The sequence below is a fragment of the Drosophila hydei genome, unplaced genomic scaffold (assembly GCF_003285905.1).
Source record: "Drosophila hydei strain 15085-1641.00,03,60 unplaced genomic scaffold, DhydRS2 tig00008114-arrow-pilon, whole genome shotgun sequence".
Taxonomy (NCBI): domain Eukaryota; kingdom Metazoa; phylum Arthropoda; class Insecta; order Diptera; family Drosophilidae; genus Drosophila; species Drosophila hydei.
In genome coordinates this window covers 4,026,515-4,045,195 of record NW_022045827.1, presented here as the reverse complement: position 1 = coordinate 4,045,195, position 18,681 = coordinate 4,026,515, and the positions used below count along the sequence as shown (strand labels likewise).

General features: G+C 37.3%; 1 protein-coding gene and 2 non-coding genes across 3 annotated transcripts in view; all 3 read left to right on the top strand.

Annotated features, from left to right (window-relative positions):
- LOC111599501 (semaphorin-1A) overlaps positions 1-18,681 on the top strand; it is a 148,796-nt gene that overhangs the window by 98,231 nt on the left and 31,884 nt on the right. The window contains 2 exon segments of the mRNA XM_023315170.2: positions 3,980-4,088; positions 12,905-13,100. Coding sequence (XP_023170938.2) covers positions 3,980-4,088; positions 12,905-13,100 — 305 coding nt within the window.
- Trnad-guc lies at positions 18,077-18,148 on the top strand. Its single transcript has one exon. It is a non-coding gene; the product is annotated as a tRNA-Asp (tRNA).
- On the top strand, positions 18,476-18,547 carry Trnad-guc. The gene has a single exon. It is a non-coding gene; the product is annotated as a tRNA-Asp (tRNA).

The window sequence follows — 18,681 nt, the reverse complement described above, 5'->3', positions numbered from 1 at the left end:
TTTGAAAAGGGTTCTCGATGCTCGGCCCATTTTTGCTCCCTCTCCCATCATTTTCTCACTGCTTCAAAACGTGTGCAAAAAATGGCATTTTCCAATAAAAAGCGAAAAGAAAAGCGAAATGAAAACGTCAACTTGTTACATATAATTTCAAAATTATGGCGAAATCATGCGAATGGGTTCGTGTCGGAGCGACAGCTGCAGTCAGAAATGTGCTCAACCGACGTCTGAATGTCAGAAAAAGCATAAAATCTCTCAAGTGTAATAATTTATAACGCATGAAGCATAAAAGCAATTTTGATTTAAACAGTTTTAAATGTTTTATCTCATTTATAAATATTTTAATGATAAACTAATTGAAAAACATCTAATACCTTTGAATAGGTTTAGTTGAACAGCTAAGTCTGTATTAAGTTTCAATGTAATTACATAAAACTAAGCACATTATTTGTGAATTGAAAAATCGCTCAATAATTCGCTGGCTATTCAAATGGCCACAACTTATCATCGAAACAATTTATCAAATTGAAAAAGAAATAAAATAAACTAGACTCCAAATATTTAAATACATATCTCTAAATAATAGAGATAGAGAGAGAGACACAGCATTGCGCTTCAATTAAGCCGAGTGCTGTATGCGTTAACGATAACTAGGCAAATCAGGCAAATGCATTGATCAAATATGCAGTCAGGCATTTGATACCATAGCCATAGCCATAGTTTGAAATATCTGCGGTCTGGGGTGCTGTCAGGCTCGAAATGATTCGTGGTCGCGATTCGCGTGCGGCTCGTTGCGTTCATGAATAAATCGCAAAACAAATTCCAAACACAATTTATTCGACGCAACATTTAACATAGCCAAATTGTGAATTTATTTAATTTTTTATTTGAGCAACATTTGCGAGAGCAAAGAATACATATAAACTATGATAAAACTTCTTAAATTGCTAAATTTATGTGAGTTCAGACCTCAAATAACAGACATTTTCCGTCTTATTGACAAAATTATAATTTTTATTATTTCTTCCATAACACTCTTAAGTCATTAAAAACGGATCTACATTGATTTTCTCATAATAATAATGCACTTAATCTGAGCACTTATTTAAGCTGTATTTTGCTCTTTAACATGCTTCCGTTAGCTATATAAAATAGTCTTGCACTTAAAACGCTTTGTAGAAATAAACTGTGCGTAACAGCTGAGAGAACATAAATAAAAATAATTACAACAGCAACAACATTGCAGTTAAATGCACAACAACAACCATAAGATATCATAAGCAAAGCAGTGAATGCAGCATAATCATTGCATACGCTGACTGCACTGCTTGCAGGCAGTGCAGCAGCAACACTAACACGTTGCTGTGTGGAAAATATTTATGAGCGTGGCTTTTACGCCAAATGCATTCTATAAAATGTTAACCCCACCCTGTGTTGCTGTTGTCCCTCTCTCTCTTTCACGCTGCCTGCCGATACACTGCGTGTGATGCCTCTGCTCTGCGTTGTCGCATTTTAACTTAACATTTTCGTAAGCGCGTAAATATCATTGGCGCTTGTGCATTAGTGTGTGTCTCAGTGTGAGTGTTAAGCAGTGCGTTAAAGTGTTTATGTGTTTGTTTACGTGCGTGCATCCGCGTCTACGTCGCTCTGTGTGTTTGTGTGCGTGTGTATATGCCCTGTCGCAGGCCAGTTATTTCTGTTTCTTCTTTTTGCACTTTACGCTTTTTGGCACTCAAACGCTGTCGCAGTCGCAATCATAGCCACCTGCAGCGCTATCGCGTTCCTTTTTTCTCACTCCATCTCTTTCGCTCCCCTTCCACTCGTATGCTAATTTCGCTCAGCACATTTTATATTTATACGTTGCTGACAACAACAGGCTACAAAATTGCAGCCAACTTAACTGGGAAAACCGCAGGGTTGCCAACGCTCGTTTCGTTTGAAGTTGCTTACTGCCGGTACTGCTGCTGCTGCTGTTGTCATAATTAAAACGCGCTACATAATTGCCAAACAATGGCACTGTCGCTTTATGAGTGTGTGTGACCCCTTCCTGTCCCCTCTGTACCTTATAGTGCTACGCTGCAGGCTCGCAGCCTGTGCTGGGCCCATGGCAATCACGACCATTTATTCGACTGCCTAACAAAGTGGACAATGTGCACTTTTTTCCAGGCCCTGTTTGCATTGGCCAGGCCATCAACCAGCATGCACTCACTCGCACAAAGACACACTCGTGCAGTTTGTGGATGCACTACAAAATGTTTCCACAATTCGGGCGTAATTGGATAACGGTGCATGGCAGAGCAGCAACAAAAACCCTCCACATTGTTGCACAAATTGTCTCACACACGTAGACCGTTAGAGCGACAGCATAGCATAAAAATAGTAAATAAAACGAAAAATAAAGAAATGCTAACGAGCGAAAGAAAAAGCCATTCTTAATATGGAAAGAGTGTATTGTTGTTAAATTGAGACAATATTTGAGATAAACCCAACGCCAATTTGTAAATTTACAACACACAGCTTAAGAAGTATTACTAACTATAAGAACTTATTAGAAGTATTATTAACTAATCGGATTGCTCAGGTGATACACTAGTTCGAGTGCTGCTTCAGAGTTATTTTAAGTTCTTTGAAATCAATTTTAATCGACATAAATTAAATAGCTTTCGAGCATACTTTGGTTTATTGAAATTTTAATTTCATTGTAATTTTCTGTATCACACGAGCTCTGTTTTAAAAGTATCGCGAATTTTGAGTTTTTTTTTTTAATATTATTTGTTTATTCATGTATATTTATTCTTCTTCAGCTGCTTCGTCTCCAATTTCAGAAACAAGATAAGATTACGGGGGCAGTAAATTCCTCTTCAGAGTATAAATTACAAATAGTTTTGTAATGAATTTGTTTATTTCCATAAGCAAAGATGCTAGCAAATACTCTTTCTCTCACTATCTGCCTGCTCTCTTACATATACTTACATTAAATATATGATTCTATATACGTATGTAAAGTGCATAATTTGGAGCGAGAAAGTAAATGCATTGAGCTAAAAAGGTCTTTTCATATTATGACAACAATTGCTTGGCATTGCCGGAACTTTGCACGAGCGAAGTTCACTTTTAACCGCATCATTTGGCCCCCGATTGGCCCGCCGCTCACCTCTATTCGCCTGGCACCTGCATCGATTCTTAGATCTGCCTTGTGCCAATTTGCCTTACCCTATGCAGCAGTTGACTACATATTTATTTTAAATTTTCCGCTCTCTTTTTGCTGCATTCAAGCCGAAAACACCGGAAGTTTCGATAAGGTTGCCACTGCCACATATGGGGGCGAGGCTGTGGGTATGACTGGGTGCCTGTGGCTGAATATGGGCGGGCGGCTGTGGGTGGCTGTGGTTTGGCTTGGCTTCGATTGCCTCATTCACATTTTGCCTCATGACACGCCAGCCATAAAATATTTGGCCAAAGTGCACTCACACATGCATGGCACACACACGCACACACACATTCACACGGCCACACTCACGTAGTTGTGGTTTCAATAATCAATGAGTTGATTTTATGAAATTTCTGTTTACCTCACTCGCCTAGCCCTAAAACACTGGAGCAGCGCCATATTTTCGGCTTAAAGCATCCACACACACACACACACACACACAGCTACACACCCACAAAGACACACATGTATACATATATATAATTTTATTAACGACAATTTTCAAATTTTTTGCATAAATTTTCGTATTACCGCATTTTTGCAGCAGCCAAAAGCATTGCCACGTAACCCTGGACGAGGCGTGTTGATTGCGGGCGCATAGGTCAAATGAATTTTAATTAATATTTTAATTAATAAAATCGCCAGCTTGCTTATCGCGTTGCCATTGCTCTCCCTACTGCTGTCTCATTTGCCAAGTTCGATTTCTTTTTTCGTTTACTGGTTCAATTTCTCATACGTAATCAATTTTCTATGTTCTCTTTGTCTTTCCAGAAATACCGTATTTAATTTAAGCATACATGATCTCGCGGAACAGCAACGTCTCGTGTGGACGTCGCCGGAGGATGATACCAAAATGTGTCTCGTCAAGGGCAAAGATGAGGTGAGTGGAACTTGCAATTTGTTAAGTGAATACAGCAGAAGTAAAATGCTAACAAGAGAAAGGAATAAAAGTAAAGATATAAAAAGTAAAGATTTCATGATAGTTTTAGTCTTTAAGGAAGAACAAAATTTTGACTAGAAGATGCTCTGTTTGTAAGCTAAAGCAGATGTGAGTAGCTTCACAAATTCGTTGTCTTTTTCCTTTTTAATTTGAGAGAAAGAGAAGATATTTCATTAGCTTTAAATAAATTTTTGCATTAATTTGATCGACACAGAATCAGTCAAATAGTTGCGCGTCTTGGCATCCACTTCAATTGCTCTTTTCAATTAACTTTTGTAAGCCTTTTTTGGTCATTTCCATTTTCATTGCAATTGTGGGCCAATGCTTCCGTTGCAGCAGCAACTTGGCGGTAAGAAAACAAAAGCAATAAAATGTTTTCCGCTCTTTCGCTCGCTTAATCGCACTCAGCTCAGGTTGGCTACAAATCTGTGTCAGTGTTGCAGCTGTAGGGAAATTGATGAATGCGACTTGTGTTCTTGTGTTTCCTTGACCCATTCTATTTCGAATTGTATTTATTATAAGCATATTGGCAATTGAAACATTCACAGAAAAGTTGTTAAGAAAAACTGATTTCAAACAAACGAAAAACATAAAGTAAAGCACGAAGGTAAACATTTTTGAATTAAATTTGGTATTGGCAAAGCACAGCTGGTGCTGGCTCTGCTTTTCTGTTGCTGTTGCTGCTGCTGTTGCTGTTTCGTCTTCCGTTTCCGGTCAAGTAAACAAAATGGCGCACACCGCAAGGAGAAATGAAGGACACGCCTGCACCCCAAACCCGTTGCATGCTCAAGTGCACTTCTGGCATTGCTGACGCTGACGTAATTAAGCAACACTTGTTAGGGGTCTGCCCGCTGCACTCATACAGCCAGCCATACACTGTTTGTTACCTGTGCTGGCAGCAGGTGTAATTTGTTGAACTCAATTTGCTTCACTTGACTTGCCCCCAACTAGGTATTTATAGCTTCAAGTTGGCCAAAAGGAAAGAATTAACCTTTTGTTTCTTTGGGCAACATCTGAAAAGGGTTGCACTGCGGCTGCCAAACCCCTGGTGCCCCCCCCCCTCTCTCTTTCTATGGCTGTGTGTGTCAATAGCGTGCATGGCCGCCATTTTACAAAGGTTGCGCCCTTTGACTGCAGCGCAGCCAAAAATAAAATAAAATAAAAATGAGAAACTAAATTGCAATAGTTAGCATATTATATGCACTAATGAAAAGTTCAAATTTACAATTTTAATTAGCTGACATTTCGCTAATGCGTTCTGCCCTCTAATAGAGATAGTAATCGCCTGAGCAGCGCCTAAAAGCCGGCTGCACTTTATTGCCTGCAATGCAATTAGGAAACCAAAAAAAAAAAAAAAAAGAAAGAAAAAAGCCAAACAAAGCACGCGATTTTCCTTTTATCTAGCCCAATTAAATGGCTTGCATAGGCTTAGCGGAAGTAAACTAGTTGAAGTTATGCACAAAAGGTATTTGAGTTGGGCGTTACTGATAAAGATAACTTGAGAATTAGTTGCTTTGGCTTAGAATTTATGCAGTTTGAGGATGATTATATAGAGTTTATGTAACTATATAGCTTAAATTTCTTTATGATAAATTAAAGGCCAAATTTAATGCAGTTTCAGTTTCAATTTATTTAGCCTCAATAAAACATTTAATAAAATAAACTTTTCATATCGACTTATGTATTCAAACAATATTTTAGGCAAATCGAAACTTTAAGCTTGCATCAGCTTAAGCTTTGTGCCATGCCCACAAACAAACGCTCGAGAACTTTTCTCATTTGCGCTGAATATTTTAAGGCCAATTGTGCTAACAACAACAAAGCCAAAAATTCATGGCTGATAAATTTGTTGAGCGCAGCAGAATTTATTTTTGTTTTCGCCTCTTTTTTTTACAAAAGCTGCGAAAAAATTTCATTTTAATAACGCGCTCAAAATGGCGGCCACGTGTTATTTTTTGTGTGTTCCCTTTTGAACCCATAATGGCGGCCATTTTATAAAAAAAAAAACAATAAAATGCGAAGCGGATGCGGCGAAAATTGGGCTTCAAAATGGGTTACTTTCGGGTAGGAACACGAGCACACAAATATGATTATAACTGCAGCGATAAAGACATACATATATAAACATACATACATGTACACATAAATATATAGAAGAATGTTGTACATTTTTAATTGATTTATTATTTGGCACAATGTTTTATTAAAGCTGCGTAAACAGCAGCACTACAGCGACAGCCGGCCCACAACAAACTGAGGCCCCCGGCCACAGTCGTTTGGGTGCCAAAAGAGCAATTGGCCAGCCAGAAGTGCTGAGCAGCTGCGAAAAAAATTGACTGAAAATAAATATAAAACAAAAAAAAGCGACGACCAGTAAAATGAACATTAAAAGCGGTCAGCCGAATATAAAAATCTCTGTTGGGCGGCTGGATGTGTGCATATGGCGTGAATTAATTAATAAAAGCAAGTTAAAATATTTGATTAAATTGTTTAAGTCCAATATTAATGCGGGCCGTTCATGCAAAAATATTTGCGCGCAAACTTGGCCGGCGTTAAAATATTTGCCCACACGAAATTCCATGTGGCTTTGTGAATTGAATGAGTCCGAAGTGACATAAGAGATGGGCTGGCAGATGAAAGATAAGAGTGAAAGAGGGAGTCTTGCTTGGGAAAGAGTTCCACTCCTTCGTCCTTTTACAGGAAGATTTTGAATATACATCTGACTACTAAACTAGTAGGATGAACCTAGACAGAAAGCCACAGCAATCAATCTGCATCAAGGTCAGCTTAATTTTACCTTTCGTAGCCTGCTTTCAAGTTTCACTACAGCGAATACCAGCTTAAATTAATCATTAACAACAAAAAGAAAAAGTAGTCAATTGAGTGTTACGAAAAACAAAATTCCATTCTCTGTATTGTTTTTGGGGCTTTGGGTTTAATTCCTTCTTTTTTTTGGCGCTGGCAGACGATTAATTTTGAATAGCAGATGAAATTTTGTCAAGCCTTCGGCCAGAGGAAAGACAACAAAAATGGATAGGCAAATAAACAACACTAAAGTGGGCGTGGCGAGAGGTCAACAGATTATGTGGACTGCTCTGGCGAGGGCGGTGGGCGTGGGCGTGGCATTGGCAGAACCTTAGCTAAATTAATGAAATTCCGAATGCCACAGCAAAATGTCAAAACGAAATGAGTGATTTGAATGGATGTACGCATTTGAATGGGCAACTGGCGCGCCCACACCCCACACCCCACAACTCACTCCGCCCAAACAACAAGTGAGATAAATGAGCGTGCGATAGTTGTTGTGCAGCTGAACGCATAGTTGCATGGATGTATTGAAACAGGCAACGACACCGAAATGCCAAGGTACTTTTGCGGTCTCGGACTCGGCCCCAAACAGAAGGCCGCTGTCTATGTCTATATTGATGTGGGTGTATGGCTGTTGCTGCAGCTGTGGCGGTGGCTATGGATGTTGAAAGTGTTGGCCACCTGTGCATAAATTAAAAGCACTTCCGCACTCCAAATGAACAATAGCCGTCCGGTCAGGGCTGAGCTTCAACACAAATGAATTTCAAATGCCATTTCACACACACAGCGACAGAGAGAGAGGTGGAGAGAGAGAGAGACAGAGAGAGAGAGAGAGAGACTCTGACACCCATATGCCATTCTGTGCTTCTTCAATAACAGCAATTCAGCATTTGGTCAGCCATTGAATGGACCGGAATCATTCGAGAAAACCCACCCAAAAGAATTCTCGGCATATTTCAGAACCAATTCACATTACTTTTGTTCCAGAGAACACACGCAGTTGATATTCAAATAAATATTTAAATGATTTTAAAGAGTTTCACTTTATATAAATGGAATAAGATTTATTTTACAAATATTTAAGCCAAAATACACCTACGCTGTGCTAAGTATTATACATCAAAGACAGTTTAACTTTGACTCTATTAAAGATATTTTATCTGTGTAAATAATTAACACAAAATTCTTCACTGTTGCCAACATTTCATTGTCTGTGCAACTGAAGCTCCTTTTAAAGAGACGCAAGTCCAATTAAAGGGCAGAAATTCCTGTTGCCCGTTCGTTTTGTGGCAGCTGGTCTTATTTTTCTTGCTGCTTGACTTTCATTTTTCAGCTGGCCATAAAATTATTTAATGAAATGCTATTGTGAGCTATGCTCAACTCATTTGCTACGATGGACCGGTCCGTCAGAGGTCTCACCTCGTCTTACGCGCCCTCTCCCTCTCTCTCTATCTCTGTGTGTTTGCGTATCATTAACAGAACTGTTGCCTACCTGCAGGCGCTTTGTCGAGTGGAACTTAACTCGAATGCTGGTAAGCCTTGAAATTGATGGGCTTTCGTTCGAGCAGCAGGCGCTGGCAATGCGAAATTTCTGAAATTTTGCAAAACATTTGTTTGTCAAATTGCACAGACCAGGCACGACCACGCCCCATTTGGCTAACAAATTTGCATTGTCAACGTGATTAACGACAAATTTACTTTATTTGATTTCTCTGCCAGGTAATGTTTTTATCATTGGCACATCTATGCATAACTTAGCTTCAAGATCCCCCAAATGTTAATACTAATAATAATCCAATACATAATTAACAGTCGCGTATGCTAATTTTCAGCATTCATAATTTTTGAATGCATTTTGGTAATTTGCTTTTATTCCAAAATAATTCGCTAGTATCAAATAAATTTGCGTTTAATTATGCGTTGAACATTAAAAACAGAAGAGAAAATAAATAAACAGGAAAACCACGTGAATGAAACAGCTTTAAATACCGATTTCTGCATGCCCTGTAAAGTCTAAATAGAAACGCGTTACAAAATATATAATAGAAAAATATATAAATATTTTTCTAATATGGCTGAAATTTGATCATTAGAAATGAGAAAAATTCATTGAAAACAAAATTCCCAATATATTTTTAGAATTTTTTAGCGTTTTAAATTGTGATTAGAAAATATTCATATTTATCTTATTGAAATATTGTTTGATTTCCACTCAATTCGAGTTAATAAAAATCATGCCTTGATGATACAAATTCAACCATAATGCAACTATTTTTGTTACTATACTAAAACCTCAATGTAGTTTCTATAATTTTGCCATACATTTGAACGCCTACCGCACGAAAAACAGTAAACGGCAGCCATAACTATCAAACCAGAAAATGAATACATTTTTTGCATATTTTCAGGCAACTTGTATGGCGTGTATTCAAACAGTTTCTTATATATATTAAAATGAAAATAGATAGTTATAAATATGTTTAAAAACTACGAATATAAACACACAAATCTTTAACTTTCTTAGCTCTACAATCAAATTTGTACTCATCTGTTATGCTATACCAGCAATCTGTGTTTCCATCAACCCATTTTATATGCGGTTCAATTTAAATGTAATTGAAACTTTTGTGGAAAATTAGTTCTAGATAACCTGCAAGTCATTTGTGTCTCTATTAGTCTAACATATTGATTCATCCTTTTTTATGTGAAACACTTCACTTCTTGATATTTGAAACATCGATTGTAAATTCTGTTTATCATTCTGTACAAGCTGAAATACTAAACATCAACTACAGATGTGAAAAAAGCGACAACAAAGCGAAAACAATAAACGGCAGCCATAACTTGCAAAGCAGAAAATTAATAAATTTTCCGCTTAATTGCGTTCAGCTCGTTTAGCAAGCATTGAAATAGTCTCTTTTATATATGGTATATGTTGTCTCTTGTATGTTCGTGTTAATTACAACGGCAATAATGTAAAGTACAACAAAAGTAGAAGTGACAGAGCCCCACCAAAAGCCACCCGAAAGCACCCAATCCAGTGACAAACGCGCGCCGCTCCACACTCCAGTCGCATGCCTGTGTAATTGTTGTAAAATGTGTTTTGTTAATTTATTTAAATTTATGCTCAAATGCGGCAGGCAGCAGGCGGGCAGGCAACAACAACTAAACACATAACTAACAGCCAGGCAACAACAAACCGCAAACTAAGCAACGCCAACAACAACAAAGGCAGCCGCAGCCATAGCAACAGCAACAACAGTCACTTCGCAAAGCAGCAATGCAAACAGTTTAAATATTTAAAACAATAAACAAAATGAAATGGAATATGCTGTCCATTTTACCCAATGCCAACAATTTCCCAAGGCGCTGCGAAATTTATGAAACTAGTTGAGAGAATTTCACAAAATTAGATAATAAAATGGATAGTTGCACGAATTGCACAAAAACAAAAACAAAAACAAAAACAAAAGAAAAAAAAATAAGGAAAATATTTGCATTATATATATGCGATAAACAATTTCAATAATATATTATATTAAAACTAAAACGTAAACTAAAACTAAAACTCAAAAAGTATTTAATGAAAATTCATAAATTTGTGCCGCATTCGCAATGATAAAATGTTTATATTGGTAAAATAAACAAGTTTTTATTAAATAAATTTGCATCTAAAAATTTTAATTTTAATTTGCTTGAAACACAGTTTCAAAAACCATTTTTAATTAAAATTCTCATATTTATTACTATTTTCAAAGTCTCTCAAAGGCTATGCTTGCGGCAGGCATGGCAATTTCCACACGAAATATTATTTATATAAATATAATAATTTATAAAAATAAAATGTATACATAATGTATCATATAGATATTTTATATTCTTTATTTCAGAAGAATACAAGATATATAAGATATAAAGGTAAAGATTAGTAAAAAAAAGATTCCAAATGAGAATAAAAAATTATAAAATTGGAAGCTCACAAACACAATGCTAGTCCAGTCTAAGGATGAACTGACAGAAGTAGAAGAAGATAAACACAGAGACAGATGAGAGATAAAAAAAATAAAAAATTAGATTAAAAAAATTAATGTATCTTTAGTCTTTCACAATATAGCGCAGCAAATGTTTACTATAGTATCCTATATAATTACGAAAAAAATTATATAAGAATATTTTATTACTCATATTTTAAATATTTATAGGGGTCTAAGGGGTATTTAATCTTCGTGCTTTCTTGCTCCATTTGTTATATTTGTAATATTATAAAATGCTATTGGGTCATTTGAAGTTGCAGCGAGGTGTAATTTCCGTTAGAATTTTCATTTCCCTGCGCAATTCTTCACATTATTGGCCTCAATTTTCCAGGTAAAAGCCAAAACGGAAAATGCGGTTAGCTCTATGCAATGGTGGATAGTTCGGCGGTGCAGAGGCACAATCAGGACAATGCAAATGTTGCGGCTGGTTGTGAGTAAGCGGTGCGTGTGGGCAACATAAATTGCAAGAACTAAAGCCAACAGAGACAGGAAGAGACAGAGAGAGAGAGAGAGTGTGAGGGAAAATCGAAATATGTTTAGTTATACGACAAAAGCGACATGTGCACTGTAAAATTGTGAAAATTAGTAGGCAAACAAACAAAATGCTTAAATATTTTAACAGAGGCTGAAAGAGACAGCGAGGCCAAATGGAAAATGTTGTCTGCTTGTTGAGTTGCAATGGGGGAAAATTGCAAATGATTTGTCATGTTGCAGTACAGTGCACTTCCGGTGCTGCGCCAGAGGGAGGCCGTGGGGGCTCTTCCCCAGATGTGCAAAAGTTTAGCATACTTTTGCGGGGCAGCCCCCTAACCCGACTGTAGCTACGTTGGGCACACGCTGCGTATGCGTATTTTGCAGGTGCATGGCAAAACGTTCGCATTGCCTTTTAATATTTATTGAGTTGCAAGTTAGTTAGTTCACTTGCCCCACGGCCCCGACTGCCGTTTAAATGTATTTGTTACGCATTAAATATTTCAATTTGCAAAACATTTATGCAAAACAAGCATACACAGATGACATACATTGACGGCTGCTGGTGCTGCTGCTGCCGGAGCTGTTTTGGCCTCGTTAGGCAGAGACTCGTCCTGCATATTCAGGCCAAATGGCAAGCGGAAATGCAAGTTTTTGATGAACATATGCATATGCTAGTACTTGATGCATCTTCTTCATTTGGCATTTTCACTACCGTTTTGCATTTTCCATTTGCCATTTCCCATTTGAAATTAGTGCACAGAATGTTTGAGCAACAGTTCGCTTGCGTATTTAGTGCATAATAAATGTTTTCTGGCTTTTCTTTTTCGACTCGCAATGCTTAACAAATTACTGCAGGCAAAACTGGCGAACCCATGCGATTTTCTTTGTTGAAATTCGCATTTGAAGTGTAACTAGAAATTATTAATTAATGCAGTTCTTAGAGCAGCAGCTGACGCTAAAATAAATTGTAACTTTCTTCGAAGTAGAAGGTAAATATTTTGCCATGAAGTTGGCTTATGAATCTGGCTCACATTTCGTATGCATTGAAGCTCAATGTGCATTCTAATGAATTTATTGCAAATTATATTTATTCTGTATGCTCATATCAAGCATAAATAGTATCAGGTTTGATCCTTACTACAATTTGATTTCAGCTTACAAAATGACTAAGTTCAGCTAGCACCTCGCGAAATTAGTTAGACTGAATCGAGCAACGTAAAAATAATTAGAAAAATAAATTTCTATACCAACTTTATAGAATCGTAAATAAATCTATAATAAATAAAATACAACACAAACATATTCGAAAAACTTTTGCAGCTAGTGAATATTTCGCAAAATACAAAAATAATTTATATTCAAAAAATGTATTTAAATATAAATGAAATTGCAATTTATTAATAATTGTTTTGTTCTTGTTCTTATTTTACCATTTTCTAGGAGGCCTGCCAGAACTATATACGCATCATGGTGGTACCCTCGCCGGGTCGCCTGTTCGTCTGCGGCACCAACTCATTTCGGCCCATGTGCAACACGTACGTGATCAACGACAGCAACTATACGCTGGAGGCAACCAAGAATGGTCAGGCTGTGTGCCCCTATGATCCGCGCCACAACTCAACCTCCGTGCTGGCGGGTAAGTGGACATTTTACAGTTACCTTTCCATCTATTGTTCATACGCTCTGCTAGTTATAGAACGTATAAATCGCTATCGACATTTGCAAAAAATGCAATTACCTCGCGGGCAAAATACAGCCACGAATATGAATGCGAATCGAATCACATTCAATTGCATTTATATGGGCATATATATAGATATAGATGAATATATATATAGATATATAAATGAATATATATACACACATTTATATGTGGCTTTTTTGCCAGTTGCAAATCGGATATAAATTGTCATTCCACATGCAATGCGGCGCAAAAGTATTTGAATTTATAAAGCTGACTTCTTTGAGTGAGATGCGCGTGATAAATTTTGCATTTCACAATGTTGTTGTTTGACGGCACTGCTCTGAATAATGTGTTGATGTGATGTGAAATATATTTGCCCCAAAAATAAAATATGAAATATAAAATATATATTTTATTTTTCCTCTGTTTTCCTACGTTTCTTTTTTACTTTTTATGACAATCATTTTGCATTTGTTTGGGGCTTTTCTTTTTGCTGCTCTGCGCTTTCAAATTTTATGCGATATTTATGATTGGGTTTTGCGCATTTTTGTGGGCGTGGCACATTTGGCATTATTTATACAATTGGCAACAAATTGATTAAATTCCAATTGCAGGTATTAAGAATTCGATTTGCTCTTTTTTTATCAATAAAGTTTTCAATTGGCAAATAATAGAAAATTTCATAAAATATATATAGAATCGGTGAAGAATAAATTTAAATGCTTTTGAAATTGATGTGAGTTAGATATCTTTTTGGTTTTGGTGATTATATGTCTTGGACTGCGATCATTCATATGAAATATCATTTGAAATTCTTCCCTGAAAATGAATATATTTTGCTTTATGCTTGCATCATAATTCTATTAAATTGATTGCTTTTAACTTTAAGACTTTTAATTTAAATACTGTCAGAGTAGTTCAAGCTGCCTTTTAAGGGTTCTGACTCTGCTAATATTTCATGACCTGAAATTGCTGTGGCAAATTGTCAAGAAATCAAGCAATAAACATGCAATTTTGACACCTAAATGCCGCACCATAAACGCAGCCCCAACTCTTGCTCTGTTCGCCCCAAACGCAGCTTGTGATAATATTTCCACTTGGCAGCCATAAATCGACGCGTTTTTCGCGAGTTGTTGCTGAAGTTTCACAACGTGATTTGTTTGCATTTCATTGTCTGCACACAAATTTGGGTGGGGTGTAGAGTGTGCGTGTGTGGGTGTGTGTAGGTGCTACCAAAAACTTTTACGCTGGGGCAAACAAAACTGCGCCAAACACAAGCTGACGGCTCTTGTGCCATAATATCGATAAACGTTTATAACTAACTTCAAAGTGTTTGTGGTCATGTGTTTGTATGCGTAGTAAATATGTATTTACAACTGTGTGTGTGCGTGTGTGTTGTGGAGGAGGCTAAGTGTTGCGGCAAACTTCCGGCGGATGCAGCCAACATCTGGGCCACATCCATGGAGGCTGCCGCCGCTTACTATGTGGGTCATAAGAGTTTATCATCAACAAGCTGCCACATCCGGCGTCCTCGGCAACCTGAAGGCAGCCAAATAGTCAGCAGCAGCAGCTATCGTCAGTTGCCATTTTGCTTATGGGCTTAACACCATTTTGTATACTCTGTGAAGTTTGTTAAATGGGGTATTATGGTTAGTATAAAGTGCTTAGCTTTGGGAGCCAACTCAATGAAACTTTTTTCTTGGGACAATTTTCATTAAATATATTTATATATATATGTGATTCCATATTGAATATTGCTCTAAAATCGATTAATATATGCTAACCATCTGAAGTCGCGGTATCTGCGAGTCGAGCACTGCCAACTAGATTTCTTCGTCTTCACTTTTTTTGTTCTTATTTCACATTGATTGCGCTTTATGGTGCTAATATTAAAACGACATTTTTACATATTGCTGGCGTTGCTTTTGCCATTTTGCTGCTCTCGATTTATCGACAGGATTTGGATATTAAACGGGCGGGACACGCTGCCAAGGCCCGCCATGTTGTTTAGATTACAAATTGGCCAAAAAAAAAGCTGAAAAAATGAAAGAAAAAAGCTAAAAAGCAGCTAAACTGAAAATGTTATCAATTCAGTTTCATTCGTGACAGTGGGCGTTGTGGCTTGTGGGCGTGGCTCATGATGAACTTCTTCTATGCTCATTTTTTTTGTTTTTTAGATTTTTTAGTAACAACTTTGTTCACAGGTTCAATTTGATTTTTTTTGTTGTTGTCGTCGTCGTTGCTGTGGCCGCTTTCCTAACGCTGAGCGAAAAGTTCGTGGACAACATTTTTGTGCCAATTTCGTTGTAAAAATATTGTTGTAGCCATGATGAAGTTTTCAATTGCTTTTGCCACCAAAAGGGAGAGTGGGAGGGAGATGTTGGGGGAGGCCATTCAACCATTCTGTCACGCTTTCAATATGACGGAAGGAATCTATTTTTGTTCGATTTAAAAGTGCATGCGAAATAAATTTCAATCGCAGGACATATTACGAAAGTTTGGCAATAAAAAAATTAAGCCAAACTTCAGTTGTTTTCCTTTTGCACAGCTGTAAGGCATTGGCGAGATTGGCATGGCGATTGGCTTCGAAAATGAATTGACAATTTGTCCGCCTTTGTCACTTAATTGACTAAATGTTTTTGGTGCACTGCTAAAACGGAATTAAATTGCATTCTTGAAGGCGAAAAGGGCAGAAATAACCCAGGCATATATCTACATATCTATCTAAGCTCTTCTTTAATGGAAATTCCTTCAGATTGACCCATTTTCCAAGTAAGCATACCCAAATGCTGGGCATTAAAACATCTAGTATAGACTTAAATACTTGATATTTATATATTTTGTGAGCTGAATATTAAGTATACGTATTTATGAAAACAAAAACGCGCGACACTTGGCCATTCGGGCCGTTCGGGGGTTCGTCGTGAAGCACTTGAAAATATGGCTTAAATGCCTTACTGATTCGCGCATCACGCCTCGGCAAACAATGCGAACAATAGTAATAAATAATTTATAAGTGCGCATTTGCCACATTAATCACGGGCCGACACTGAAGCATGAAGCCTGAAGCCTGAAGCCTGCCAATGGCAATGCGCAAGGCAGCAGCAGCAGCAGCAGGAAAAGCTGCCGCTCCAAAAAGAGCTGTAGGTTAAATCCCTGGGTAAAAAGTTTGCCCGCTCCAAAGCCGACGCATATTAATTTCGGCACAACCTTTCGCTCTAACCAGCGAAAGGGCGGGGGACACTGGCATCGGCGAAGCGTACAAATTGCCATCACTTGCGTTCAATTTTAGACTTTTCCAAGCAAATGCACAGACGCGATTAAAACGCTGACGAATGGCGACATGAACGATGTGCGCCGGCCTGGTGAAGGCGCAAAATGTCAAGGACCAAAAACAGAGCGAGCGCCCGGGCAAGGACAGCACAGATTGCTCGTCCGTTTACCCTGTTTGCAAACCTATTTGCATTTTGTGCGCCTACAATACCAAAAAAAAAAGAAAATGAAAAGAGGAAAAACTCGGAGCTGGGCCAATTTTGGTCGCGTCGCCAATTTTGCCTTTTTAAAGCTCGAATCGCTTACTGAAGCTGACGGCGGAATTCGGCGCATTTTCCCATTTGCATATAACCGGAAATAAAGCTCGCGCGTGTGTGAGTCGTTTGACCTTTCATGCAATGCGCCTTGGGCTAAGCTTGAGTCACGCATGCATCGCGAAACTTGCAATTCTTAAATTAAATATGATTAATTTAAATGCAACTTATATATGGTATATATACACTTTTCTATGATACAGTTTTAATTTTAAAGATGTGTTGTTTAAACTACAAATTGTTCGCAAGCAGTGCAAAAGTACCCTCAACATTTAATCATGCAGCCCGAAAGTATGCAACAAAAACTTTAATTGAAAAACTTGCTTGTGAACATTTTAACTTTTTAATAAAATAAATATATTAATTATTAAAAATAATAAATGAAATATATATAGCTCCGCAAAGTTTCTATAATACTGTATATCATTTGAAAAAGCATTTCATATGAAATAATAATTATTTTGAGAATTATTCCCAAGCAGTGTAAAAAATTCTCTCAATATTTAATCGTGCAGCCCGAAAGTATGCAACGCATTTTGAATTATAGTTCTAGTTCCACTGACCTCTCCAGAGCGTTAGTTTTTTAGATAATTGTAATTATTTCAATTGAAATGCGTGACAAACACTTGCAGCAGAATAGTAAAATGCAAATATTCGCCTGTGTTCAGCAAACGTTTAAGCAAATCGCATTAAGTTCGTTTTATTATTTTCCTATTAATTGCATTGCAATCGAGTGAGTTCAAGAACAAAAACAATAAACGAAGCAATGCTTTAAGTCGGGGCATTAAAAGCAACAACAGCAAAAACAACAACAGCAACAACAACAACAGAATTGTATATGTGCGAGGACGGGTTCCATGCAAATACTTGCATAAGGGAAACATATGGGTGTCGTTGGCATGGGTGTGGCACAAGAGACATACAAAATGAATATCAATGAACTGCGAGAGCGACACAAACAAAAACACAATAAAAATGAGGCAACAGCAGCAGTAAATAAAAACAGAAACAACAACAAATGTACGAACAGCGCAATGCAAAATGTGACCTGGAATGAGTTGCCTGGATGGGTCGCGGGAGGTGGTGGCAGTTTTGTGCAAACTGGGCCAACGCTTGCAGCAGTTAAATAAATGATATTCCCCTGCTTGTAAGAGTGCGCATGTGTGTACTTGTGTGTGTGTGAGTTGCTGCAGAACTCATTAACTCTTGCTAAATGAGCACGAACATAACAACAGTCCCGGAAGAAGAGAACCTGCACAATGTTGTTCTATTTGATGAGATCAGCATTTGAAACAGAACTAGTTGATTACAAGTAGGCAGTTTGCCAAACATTGCTTGTCGTCCTCGATAGTATAGTGGTTAGTATCCCCGCCTGTCACGCGGGAGACCGGGGTTCAATTCCCCGTCGGGGAGAAGGGATATCTCCTTTTTTTTATATACATTTAAAAATATCTATTTTGTCTATTTTTTTATAAAGTTATTTCAGTTTTAAAGACAAATTGCTATAAATTTATAAAATTACAACAAAAAGCTAGCTACAAACATAATATTTGTATTAGCAGTCAGATGTCAACCGTATTACAAAGAAATACTGTATTACAAACATATTAGCAAAAGCTGTTTGTGTGCATGTATATAATTATTGTATTTCAAGTATATTTTTGTATTCTACTGGCTGATCTAGGTTAGAATATCAGAGAAACGATTAGAATTTAGCAATTTATCGGCACGAAAACAACGTCCTCGATAGTATAGTGGTTAGTATCCCCGCCTGTCACGCGGGAGACCGGGGTTCAATTCCCCGTCGGGGAGAATGGTGTACATTCTAATTTTTTTAACTTTTGATATTAATTTTTTATTAACATCAATTTCAGTTAATTAAAAATATGTGGTAAAAATGTTGTTTAAACAACAAAAATAGTAGTTTTCTTATAAGCTTGCCACCA